The sequence below is a fragment of the Lampetra planeri genome, chromosome 19, assembly GCF_965212315.1.
Source record: "Lampetra planeri chromosome 19, kcLamPlan1.2.h2, whole genome shotgun sequence".
Classification (NCBI taxonomy): Eukaryota; Metazoa; Chordata; class Hyperoartia; order Petromyzontiformes; family Petromyzontidae; genus Lampetra; species Lampetra planeri.
In genome coordinates, this window is record NC_136125.1 from 8,441,900 (window position 1) to 8,455,185 (window position 13,286).

The following is a 13,286-nucleotide window of genomic DNA, read 5'->3' on the forward strand; positions in this document are numbered from 1 at the left end:
TTTAAGAGCCTTCTACTGTGTCTGTAAGATTGTTGCAGGGCATGTTCTGCATTTCCTTATTTGATTACAGATTAATATTACGTAAATGTTTAATAGTGCTATTGTATCATGACCTATTATCTTTGCGCTTTGTAATTGTATGTTTCGTGGATGATTTAGATTTAAAATATTTCAACTCTCTTTTCCTCTCTGCATAACAACAAAAGTATCGCTCTTACCTGGGCTTTGCGGCAGCGTTGTGTTCTCTCTCGTGCGCCCGTGTTTCTCTCAGCGTTTCCCAGCTCTTGAAATAAAAGCACCTCGTGATTAAATGAAAGCACCTCGTGATTAAATGAAAGCGTACAAACGAGAGAATCGGGCGGGAGGTGGCGAGGAATCGTAGTCTGTATTAGAGGGCACGTTTAGCTATGCCAGTGTTTATTTTTTGGTGCCATGTAAAGAATTAAATTTCGCCAACCCGCACTGATCGGTGTGGCGTTGTCAAACAAAGCTGCAAGGCTGTCGCAGCACGGTGAGAAAGCCTTCATGCAGCAGTGGATTGACAAAACGCTGTAAATTATCATTGTTGTTATTAAATAATCAAAGATAGAACCGTCCTATTGGTTGCTCATTCGACTGAGCGTTCATCTCCTTTCCACAGCCCTGAGCCAAAAGTGGAAATTGCACATTCCTATGACAGGGGCAAGCCTGTCATAGGAGATGTTAACTGTCGTTGGGGAGCTTCGGTGACGAGATGTGAACTACCTCGCCTGGTATACAGGTGTTCATGGGTTCGATCCCTGTCGTCCCGCGGATTTTTTTTCCGGGTCCTCTGGTTTTCCCCTCCAGATTTGGTATCGACGACATGCGTTTAGAGTCGTTGGCTGCTCTAAGTGTCCACGTGATAAGTCACTTAGGTGATCTATCATTTGTGGCCAGGTTCCTTCTGAAAAAGAGTGACACAGCTTAAGTGGGCCTTACCTGGTAAAATAAAAAAAAAAGTTTAGTTTAGAAGGTTACATAAGACTCGTGCGCTTATTCTCACAGCTCTCTCTGGCTCGTTGTTAAAATCTCCAGCAATGCCTACAGATCCCTGCGTGGTTCGAGCAAAGCACTGTTCATGCGGTAGCAAGCCAGCGTGGGCCAAGTGGTGCAGCCACGTTTAGTACGAGTACCTCGGTGTCAAACCGCAGATTTAGTTTCACCGTCACCTCTGGATCCGGTCGCAAAGTTCACATTCGAGCACGAGAGCGAGCGGGGAGATGGATGCTAGCGGAGGGAGGGGTAAATTTTTTTTCTTTTTAAAGTGGCAGGTCACACGCGCTGTGGGCGTGACGCCGCTGCGGTCCGTCATCGCCGATTATCGCCGGCTGCGCTAATTAAAGGCCTGCCCTCGCGGGGAGGCTTAATGGGGGCGCCGCGACGCTAACAACGCTAACGACCCCCGCCGTTCGAGCAGAGCCGCTTTCCAGCCGCCCCGCCAAAGCCAGCCTGCTGTGCTGCGATAACGAATTCTCCGTATACCCACTTCCACCGCCCCTCCAGCCCTGCCTCCACCAGCAGCACGTCCCGTGTCTCCTGGTCCACTTGTTTCACCACACCGCACACCATCTTCCATCTCTACCCCCACGCCACCACCGTTGTCGCCCCCTGCAAGCCAGCCTCTATCCAGCAAGACTCTGGCACGTCCCAGGATGTATCTGCCCTGTCCACTTTCTCCCCCTGGCTCCCCGTCACCAACCGCACACCATTCTCCACCACGAACCGCTCGCTGGCCTCTTGCGCGTTCACGGCCACCACGACACACCAATACGGCGACACACCGACGCAAATTGCCAATTCCGCCCGCATAACGCTTTCCCTCCAGAGTATTGCCCGCTGTCAAACTTCGTGCGCACGGATTTATCAACAGGGCCATCTTTTGATGTGGCTGTGTGTTCGCGGGTTGCGTGCGCGTGTGTCTGTGCGCATGTGTGCGTTTGCGAGTTTGTCTTTGTTTATGGCAAGCAATGATGCGGCCGTTAGCGCAGCACCATGCTATCCGTGACGCTGGTTCAATCTCTAGCCTTGCGCAACACGTGTGTCAATGGCAATGTTGCCTGTCCCCTCTGCTAGGTTAACTCGAGCTAAAATGAGTGTCCATTTCGATTTAAAGCTTTCGTGACTGCAGGGATTCATCTTCTTGGTTCTTTCGGTAAGGTCATGTAGAAGGGAAGTAATAAAATAATAAAAATAAAACATAATAAAATAATTCTCACGACGTTTCGGCCACAACGGTCGAAACGTCGTGAGAATTATTTTATTATGTTTTATTTTTATTATTGTATTACTTCCCTTCTACGTGACTTTACCGAAAGAACCAAGAAGATGAGTGTCCATTTGTGAATAAAAGCTGCTTTAAATGTTGGTGTTTTGGCCGAATGTCTCATAGAGGCAGCTAGCTGCTTAGTCGAACATTGTAACATTGTAACATTTTCATTACCACCCTGAAACGACAATAAAAAAACATCTTCTTCAGTCCTTTCACAATCCACTGCTTTCGGCGCCGTGTCGAGTGTGGGGGCTATTTGACCATACTTCACCGTGCTGGCCCTTGCGGCTTGTTAAAGGAGAGCGCCCAGGACCAGTGCAGGTATCACTCGCCACTCGTATTCATAGCTGCGGCCAACAATGTAATTGGGCTCGTAGCACTGCTCGTTAACCACTGCGCCAGCTCGCTACCCCTCTCCCCTGCTGTAACTGCGGGGAAATGGCCATGAACACAGGGCAGTGCAGGGATGAAGCGACGCATGGATTCATCGATTCAAATCGGTTCTTGCACTCACGATACGTGCGAATATAATTATCGGTTAAGTTCGACTCGTGTCCGCCACGCTACACGTGGACGGGTTACGATGACCCCAGCAGCCACTTGGCGGGGTGCTGCAGTGAATCACAGCGTCAGTTTAAAAAAAAATTGTAACACATTTTTTTTTTCTCCACTAAATCGCAACGACACAATCGCAATCATTTATAGAATTGCCGGGAAGGCGAGGTGGGAGATGAGGCTTGCGAGGGTGAGGAAACACCAACAAGAGAGCCTGAAGCTGCTGTGCACAATAACAACGCAACAACAACACAACAACAAGTGAAGTTTATCTCCTTGCGCAAGAGGCAAATAAGTTTACAATAAAATAAAAACCCCTCGTCAACAAACGCGCTATCAGGAGCTAGCATCCAAGGGTGCAAACCAAATAAATAAATAACATAAACAAATAAACAAGTCTTGATTGATCAGTGTTTTTTTTCGAAACCCACTGCTTTGTCGAGAGGAGTGCTCGCTGCGTTTTTTTCTCGTCCATGTCCCGTAAAGTGCTTTTGGCGAATCGAGGCCAAGAAAAGCTTTCGGGGCCCGAGAAAAGAGGCATCCTTGTCGCATCTCTTGTATAAGAGTTGCTGTTACCAGCGAAAAGGATCTTTTATTGCGAGCACGTGAGCCCCGGACAAAGATTCAAACGGCGGAACAACATGTCCCGCATTTTAAAAAAATAGCCGTGTTAGTTCCTTGGACATTTTTTTTGTTACCCCCAATGTTATCTCGGTCGCGTTATCGTCCTTTTAAAAAGCAATAGCGGGCCGATAATACAATCCTGAACCCATCTGAAACCTCTGCTCCATTCGTATGATCGAAACAGCCGATGCCTTCCTAAATAATTAAATACGGTTACAATCATCGCCGCTGATTTCGATAACGTTTTGATGGCCCACACACACGCTGGGACAAATTACATCGCTCAATCAAGCGCTCGTCAGGAATAACAGTCGTTTCTCGACCCGCGATAATGTAATCCCTCGGACGTTTCCCTGTAACCTCCTCATCATCATCGTCATCGATATGTATGCATAAATATCACTTAATATTTACAACGTGCCTCCTACAAGGTGAACGCAGCATCGGCCTGCACGTGGGCAGCGGTCTGCCAAGGGGGCGGGGGGGGGGGGCGGCGCAATGTTGTCACGTGGCTTCAAAAATTAAGTCATTTGAATTTGCGGATAACACTGGTCAACACACTTTTCTGGCATAAGGTATTCTAACGGTTTTAAGGTAATTTTGTGGTGCTGATTCCAAATCTGGCATCAGTGTTTGTCTATCACATCAGGTTTTTGAGATATCAAATCTTGCATTTTCAATAAAAACTGCAGAAGAAAAATATTAAATAAATGTGGATATTACATAAAATTATATTATAAACACACTATCCTAAAAATACAGCACCATATTTTAACACTAAATCAGTCACTGACTCGCAACAACTTGCAATCATAAGTGACGGAGTTTATTTCGGGTAAAATCAATGAAAATGGGGTATGCCGATAGCATAAAAATGAGATGTGATAGAGCAAATCTGAGATCAGATTTGGAATCAGCACCCTGAAATTAGTCTAAAACAGCTGCAAAAATCCAGGCCAGAAAAAAATGTTTTTTTTTTTGTTGACCAGTGTCATTTATCAAATGTATCAAATTAGGATCGTGTGCTGCCAGCACAGCATGGCCGACACATTTTATTTCTGAACGCTGTAGGATCTCTCTCGCGTCCGCTTTTGAAGCGGTATTAACCAGGGCGGCCGCTCGCCTCGAACCGCGAACCTCGATCACGAGCGGCCGTGTCGCCGCTCCGATTTCGCCGTGAGCCTCACCCACGCGATCCCTCCCCGCGGGCCCCCCGCTCCCGTCCTGTGCCCGCAGCTGTAAGCCCAAGCGGTACCTGGCGCACCTGCCCAACACCAGCATCATCATCCCCTTCCACAACGAGGGCTGGTCCTCGCTGCTGCGCACCGTGCACTCCGTCATCAGCCGCTCGCCCTCGGAGCTCATCGCTGAGATCATCCTCGTGGACGACTTCAGCGACAGAGGTGAGCCATCGTCGCTCTGCATGCCTCTCTCTCTCTCTGTGAGTTGTTCGGTCTGACTGTCTGCCTGTCCATCTATAAGTTTATCAGTCTCTCAGTCTGTCAGTTTGTTGGTCTATCAGTCCATCCGTCTATTCGTCTGTGTCGATGCCATCTCATCGGTCTCTCTGTCTGTCCATCTGTCTATCAATATATCCATTTGTTTGTCGAAATGGCTGTCCGTCCATATCACCATCTGTTTGCCTGACCCTACAACCATTGTCTGCTCGTATGTTTACGTGTCTGTTGAGCTCTGCCGCAGCGCCACCTTTGTATCTGTCTTCGTCTGTACCAACATGCATCACCTTCGATCATCCATCTCTGCCCGTCCGTCTGTAAATGTACACCACGCCGTGTGTCCGCCCGCCCGCCCGCCCGCCTGTCTTCCAGTTTGTGCGTCAAGCTAGCTCTCTGTCTGCCGGACCGTCTGTCCGTCTGTAGCTCGACGCGACTGCCACCTCCCTTATCTGTCCGGCGCCTGACATTCGCCTCCGAATGCCACCAACCAGTCCCACTTAGTCTGCCAGCCCACGCTGTCGGCCAAATCGATCGCTCTCTCTCTCTCGTTCGTTCGCGCGCACTCGCCCCCCCCTGCCGTGTTTGCCGCAGCTCCGAATCTCGGCGCGTTCGCGATCGTCTGCCCCCCGCGTGGGAATCCTCGCGCCCCCCGCTGACGGAAGGAGGCGTTTGATCCGGCCCCCGCGATGGCGCGCGCGCGCCCGCGTGCACGAACGACGCTCGGCACGCGACGGCGCCAGACTAATGAGCCGTGACCGAGGTTAGCGAAACAACGCATGCCAGGCTCGGACAGTGCAACGTGAAAGCTGGCAGCCTTTCAATGTAATAGGGGGAGAGGAAGAAAAAAGTTATTTTTAAATTATTTATGGCTGGTGACGTGCTTCATCTATCTCTATATGTCATTGTTAATTAGCAGCACTGGCACACGGTTCCTGGCTGGTGGCAACGTTTGTCGGTGATTTGGATAAGTGCCACAGCTGCACTTTCCCCCTCTTACCTCACTCCATTCCCCTCCACACACTCTCCTATCACTCCCCTCTCACCTTCAGTCCACTCCCCTCAACACACTCTCATAGCTCTTCCCTCTCATCTCACTCCACTCCCCTTCACGCACACAGCAGCGAGGGCTCGCTGTCGAAGCCCCCGGGTCAAACCTTTGCTCCGTGTGAGATCGCTTCTTGTCTACTGCTGCCCCCCCTCCACCCCACACAGCCGTCCGTGCTGTCTACCCCCTGCCCCAAAGTCCAGGCTAGAGCCCCTACTTGCTTTCCTCTGCCTCTCGATACAATCAACTTGCTCGCAGCGCCTTGAGATGGGGGCCGCATGGGCACGCCGATGTAGTCCCACGCCGCGTCGCTCGCAGGAGCAGAGCGGCGCTCTCCGTCACGGCGCTCTGCTGAACAATCGCTGCTTTTGTGCCTCTCATCAACTATTGATCCTCTTAAGTTGTTGTATTCGTCGTGTGCGAGCGCGGTGCGATGTAATCGATGTTTTAAGTAAGCGGACTGTTTTATTGCAATATTTATTGTTGTCGGTGTTGCGGTTTGTGGTTCGCAATCTATAGAGTGCGTGAAAGATTGTGACTTGTCGATCCGTTTCTCCGTCCGTCCGTCCTCCCGTCGGCTCTGATTTGGCTGAAGTGAAGCCAGCGTGCGTTTGAGCAGCGCGAGCACCGAGACTGATGAGAGGGGCGAGCTCCGTTACGGGCGCTTGGTGGGGGATTTCGAGAGAGGTGATAAAAGTGCAGCCCCTTCAAATGCTTGCCCCACGCTGCTCCTGTTCGGAAGGGGCCTCCGCTCACAGAGAGGGAGAGAAGTGTCTGGCCTACTCTTCCGTGCTGGACAGACGCCTCGGAAGAGGTGGAAGTACCCACAATTTACCCAACCGCGCGCAACCGGCCAGTTCGACAACACTGCAGTGTCCCCATTTATACCGCAACTGGGTGGACAGGGGCAGTGGCGGGGGCGACCTCTGGATTGCATATCCACTCTGTGGTAACCATCACACCACGGCCACATTTAGGCACTGAAACGTGTTGAATATATATTTCATACCTACGTGACTTTACCGAAAGAACCGAAGAGTATGGATTCCTGCAGTCACGAAAGCTTCAAATCGTTATCGTTTCGAAATGATCTAAAGCCAGTGGGACCTGAGGTTGGGCGTGGATAGGTATATGGCCAGGAGGGGGCGGCAGTGCCGAGTGTCGCAGCCCTTCGCTCCACGTGGGGAGGTTTTCTCCGGGGTCTCTTGGCTAACCTCCCGCATGCAGCCAAACTCTCATTCGTGGCAATTTTGCCAAACATCTCAATGCAGAGCCCCGCTGAAAAACAACACAGTCTTGCGGCTCACCGAGGCCTTTTTGTTAGGTTAAATAAATTAAATCTCATTAAAACAACATTCTGGCAGTGAGTGGCGCAGTTACTGTTTGTGTCCTGCTGCAACGTTTGTTCATCGTGCAGAGCAAGGAGCGATGGGGGGGGGGGGGGGGGGGTAGCTCCTCGCTGTTTTTATTTTGTCGTTTATTTTCTGCCCCCCCCCCCCCTCCTGCCGCGCTTGAGTTTGCGCACGAGGCGATGGGCCACGGCCCCGGGGGTGGCCGGAGGACGAGGCCATCGCGGTCGCTCGCCCACAGAGAGGCCCTTCGCCCTGAGGGGGGCCCTGCTCCCGTGGAGTTAGATGTGGGGGGGGGGGGGGGATTGTTCGAATGAATGCAAATGAATGCATAATTTGTATGAAATTAACTGAGCTCGAAAGATGGAAAGGGCAAAAAATCCAGAAAGTAAGAAAGCTCTGATATTAGCAGCGGGTGAAGCTCGCAAGTATCACCACCCCCCCCCCCCCCCCCCCCTTTGCGCTTTCAATGGCCCATCCTTGATTGACGAGTGAGCGTGCTTGGAATTCCGCCGCGAGGAAAACGAGGAATTACAGAGCAAATGTGACTCGGAGACATTCCGGTGACCATTCAGAAAAGCAATCGCGCTCTTGGGCATCACGCGTCGCCGGGAGGGGCGATGGCCCCCCCGTGGTCAAGACTAAGGACGGAACGGCAGCCAACAAAAGGCAACGCTGCCCCAAGAGGATGCCTGCCGCACGGTGAGACGGAGCGATGAAATCGCCTCGTGACGTGCGGGGCGCTGAGATGGACTGTTAACATTGCGGGAGCGTGAGCGATGGCGACGGGGTTGGGAAGGCCTTCATCCAGAAGGTCGATTGAAAAATGGACCGTGGATTATATTATCATTGTTATTTGAATTAGGATGCGAAATGTTAAAAATGTCATCGCATTCGCCGTCAGCACTGCCTTATAACAGCAACGTATAATCGGCCGTCGTTTTGAGGAAATGGTCGACCAGAGTTGTTCTGCGTGTGTGCGTGTACACGCTACTGCCGATGTGGTCCTTCAGCGTTGTGTCCGGTGCGTAAATTAGTCGACTGTTTAGAAATTAGACAGGCACACGCGAAATGCAGTGGCATTTTTTGTTCTGCAGGGAAAGCTGGGGCGTTCTGCGTATTTTTTTGTTCATTCTTCGTGTACGAAGTACTAAGTCGCCTGTCTTCTTCGTCTGTCCGCTCGTGGCTACGTTCACAAGGTCAAAGTGACCGCACGATCGCTTGAAATTGACGCGGTTTTTGAAGAATGCGTCGTTTTCATTTCGAACAAACATTCCCCCCCACCCGTGCGACAGACGTATCGGCATTCGGGAAACAAATTGTGTCGCTAAACGCCGCGAAATGAAACGAAAAAGTGCCCCTTAAAATTAAATTTGTGAAACATGGGCTCCAGGAGACCAATACGACACGTTGTCATGGGACAAATGACGAGCGTGTCCATCGCCCTGTCATTGGATTCCATGTCTGGGGTGGGTGGGGAGGGAGAGCAATGATAGTGGCGTAGCGATGCATCAATTAATTGTTAATATTGCCTTTTTAACTCGCCTCATTGTATCACATGTGTAAGAATCTGTGTTTTTTTTTATTTTATTTCTATTAATTCTCTCACGGTTACTGAGCAGCCGCTAACAACCAATAGCAACAATGGCGTTTGCAATAGCGAGAGTTAATACGCCTCTTGCATTGAGCAATCGTTGCAGGAACTTGTGAAGGGAAATGTCGGCTGGCAATCGCAAAGTGGAGCAGTGCAAGGGAAGATTTGGGAAGAGAAGCGCGTTGGACTTGCAGTTGCGGTGAATGAACTCAGTAGGGATGAGACCAAAGAGCCTTCTGGTAGGCCGAGTCCTGAACGTGGGTGGAGAAATCGTTTGAACGGTAAAACCATCGCAGTGGCGATTGGAGAGTAATAAGGAGAGGACATGGCAACTCGATTAGTCCGGTTGGCTACGTACGGTGCGAAAGAAGTTCAAGCGATGCTTGCAGCCAGTCCACAAAGCAAATTAATAGCTCCTTGACTTGAACCTACACCCTGAGCCGCGACGAATCGCGAAAGGAGAGGAGGAAGCGGCGGTCGGAAATCGTTGCTGATGCAGGTTTTGGGTGGCAGGGCCCGCTTGTCAGAGTCTCGGTGGCCAGCACCTCGCCTAATCAGCCGAGTGATTGGAACATTGTTTGCAAACTTAAACAAGAACGGCAACGCCATCGTGGCTGGCCACTGCCGAAGTGCGCGCACAGCGGCATAGCTGCGATTAGCGCGAGCCATGGATTGACTGCAAATGGAGCGCATGGTTTATGAGAAAAGTGTGCGTGCGTGTGTGTGCGGGTCACTGCACTACCTGGGTGTATTTGCATAACGAGCAATTGAGTGCAGTGTGCAGGATGGATGAAGGATGTCCGTTACTGAAAGGCACCTTGGAGCGGTTTTTCAAACAATGCGCGCTGTGTCATTGTGAATTGTCATAATGATTGAATTAAATGTCCGTGGTTACGGTGAGGCACGTGGCAATCCAAGGCAGATCTTAACACTCGCGCATGGCGCACACATCGAGTTGTGCGCATGGCGAATCGATTATTGATGGCTTATGGAAATCATATCCAATTGGGATGCAACGTTTACGCTAATGTTACGTAAATGTACTGGGCTAGAAGTTATACAGACGAGACGAAAGCAAAGCTAATGAGCCAGAAAATAATTCAATAAAAGATACCCGTCCCTTCAATCGAATTATGACTCCCCAAATTCTGACAAAATCTGCAAATTCGGTGGATATCGGTGACTATGTGGATATAATTGGCGAGTTGAATCCAAAACGGTCACGGGCTTCCCTTAGGTTGACTCAGCTTTCAATGAGTGTGTCACGTGCAATGTGTAAACGTACCGTGCCCAGCCTCAAGAGGTGCTCACTAACAAGAGTCTATGCGGCTACACGGGGGACAATCTCCCATTGCGGTTGTTATGCAAAATAAATTGGGCGTGTGTGCGTGCGTGCGTGCGTGCGCGTTTCCTTCAACTCCTTTCGAATCATTTCAATTTGTAATGCGCTCTCACGGATATAATGATCACCCTCCATTCTGCCATTAGAGAGAGCGAGAGAGAGAGCGAGAGGAGAGAGAGAGAGACGCCTGGTGGGAGGAGTGGGAGAAGTGAGAGGAATTGGAGGTGATGTCGCGGAGGTTAATCCGTGATGTCTGTAGCCACTTCAGCCTGCCTTTGCATTTTTCTGCGAGGCGCCGGAACCATCTGTAACTGGTGGCCACCAAGTCCCTTTGGATGAAACAAGACGATATACCTCGCTTCGACGAGCTTGCCCATCATGGGAGAATCGGTTTTCCCATTTTTTTTTTGTATCAAAACAGGTGTTAAGATGTTAAAACACCAAACTGAAACCTTTTACAGGGGATCATGTGTGCATTAACCACAATACTTGTGGTCAGAATGCAAACAAAAAACGTATTCTAGTAGCATTTGCATTGTCTTTGAAACTGATTGGTCCACACCAGAGACAGCTTTCTTTCGAGCCTAGTCTCAAACGATGTTAGACCAGAAGCTTGCCCATGTTGTGCATTCTCGCCACACAGCTGGATACAAGCCCACGTTCTCCTAGACAGAGTCTTCCAAGCGGTTGGCTGCCCACTGCAGCTCTGCACAGTTGGTGTTTTTTTTTGGAGCTCCTCAACATTTGTCAGTCTTGAGCGTGAAGAATTGTCCTTGCAAAGTTTTCCGCAATATCAGATCTGATCCTCTCTCAATCCATCGTCCATTGAATTCCTGACTGATTTTATTCCCGAATTGCGAGGGCATTATAATAATAATAATAATGTGCCGGAGCCCCACATTTCTGCAAGATGCATGTTGCAAATGGACTTTGTCGCCACTCTGAATGTCTCTTTCTTATTTACAAGATGGCCCAAAAGTCAGGACGCATCGGATTATAAAATTTATTTTCACACTGGCATGAATATATTTTAATTGTTTATTCAATAAGTTCACGTTGTATCTATTTTTCAGTCTTCCTGTGGGATGGGGTGGGGGGGTCACCTAAAGTGCATCGTTTACAAAACTCCACCAAGAACACCGAATTAATTGAGACGGCAAAACGTAACGCACGAATGTTCGAAGGTTAGACCTATAACCTTACAAAAAAAAGTCCGAGATTCATTATGAATAAAATGTCACGCATGCGTTCACGCTCATGGAAGTCCGTTTGAGCATTTGTCAAAGACGAATAAAGTAACCCAGCGTGTTGTTCTTAAAATAAATACAACAACCCAGTGCGTCCTGGCTTCCGTGCCACCCTGTATAAACATATACGTGCAACAAGAATTGTTTACACCGCCAGTGAGCGTGTATATAAAATAAAGCGTGTTATTTACGCCCGTGCGTTCAGAAGAGACACCACACTGAATATTAATGTTTTTGCTGCTCAATGATTCTCCCCCGCCCCAACACAATTGAGACCGAAGTAAAAGCTAAACGCCGTTGATGCGCAGATCTCGGCCGGCATTGCACCTCGCAGGGTTACACGAAGCAACGATGGGGGGTGGGGGGGGGTGCTGTCGATTGAGATTCAAGTTGGGCTCTCGGTCGGACTTATTGATCGCATATTTTTCACGTATATATTTTTTGCACGATATTACCTCTCCCTTAATTCGGCACATGTCGCCGAAAATCCTGCTTGCGAAAAAGAGATTTCCACCTGGAATACAATTAATGGGTAGTGGAGATGGAGAGAGATGGAGAGAGGGAGGGAGAGAGGGAGAGAGAGAGAAAGCAGGAAGTGTCTCAGTGCCCCTATCAGTAAATGTGGCGTGTAATATGAGCTTTATCATGCATAATCCCAGCAGAAATGCTCCTGGGATGGGACCGTCGGTACAAGCGGGAGCCGGGCGGCGCTGAGATTTGCTCAACAGAGGCCTGTCGCGGCAGTTCCAGCCATCACGTTATCCGGGGTTCCAATTAGCAGCAGGAGGAATAATTTAACGTGTGTCATTATTATTATTATTATTCTTATTCTCACTCGACTTGTACTAAATTCATTCATTTGAGTAAGAAAAATGAAGGTCGTGTAAATATAACAATGCATGAAGAAACACGTCCTCCGCGGGGATCGGGCGGCAGTGGCGGCAGTGGCGCACGCCTGCGACCGAGCACCGCGGAGGAGAGGGTTTGGGGGTCGCGGCAGATCCCTCGCCACCGGTGTCCGGGTGCCGTTCCCAGGTGCTCTGAGAAAGCGTTGCGGCCAAATGTGGACCAATACCCATCCGCCCATCGTGCACGAGGCGAGCGTTCTGACCCCTCGCTATCGCGTTGTTTCTCTGGGTGCCCTAGCCCTCGCCCCACATTCTTAAACACTCATTGATTGGCTGGAAACATCTTGACATACAGAGGGCTGCAGAGCTTTGGCAATTGTTGGCACCGGGCTCATCGGCTGGCTGCTGCCTCTCCTGCCTGGTCTGTGGCTCCTCACCTTTTGAGTCGTTCGCTCGCCTCAAGAGTGAGCCAATAGTGTGCGGCGCATCACAGGTTGAAATTATCATCATCATTATTATTAAATCGGCTCATGTGCAGGAACTAAATGGATCACAAAAACTGTGAGAGATGGATATGGCTTCGGAGGCACTTTATCCAGCAGTGAATGAATCATGGCTGAAATAAATAATAGCAATTCCTTTTTTCCAGGTGAACCTCACTGATTCTGTCCTACAGGAGGTTTCTGTATCAGGATATTTGGCATGTTTTTGTTAATGAGTGCATGGGAGGAACCAGCAGAACGTAAATAAAAGACACCCAAAACATGTGGGAATATACCACTCAAAGCTCTACACAGGCGGATTCAACTCACTTGCTGTGCTGTTATCTACTGGCCCCACCTCACAGCTGAGCGTCTCGTCAGAGTTCAACAGATGTGCGTGATCGACAAACCCTCACCTCCAAGGTGATGGATTCATGGATGTGAGCCACCTCG

General features: G+C 49.7%; 1 protein-coding gene across 1 annotated transcript in view; it reads left to right on the forward strand.

Moving 5' to 3' along the window:
• GALNTL6 (polypeptide N-acetylgalactosaminyltransferase like 6) overlaps positions 1–13,286 on the forward strand; it is a 253,908-nt gene that overhangs the window by 157,148 nt on the left and 83,474 nt on the right. The window contains exon 4 of the mRNA XM_078602886.1: positions 4,706–4,872. Within this exon, the coding sequence (XP_078459012.1) occupies positions 4,706–4,872 (167 nt within the window). The remainder of the gene's footprint in view (positions 1–4,705; positions 4,873–13,286) is intronic.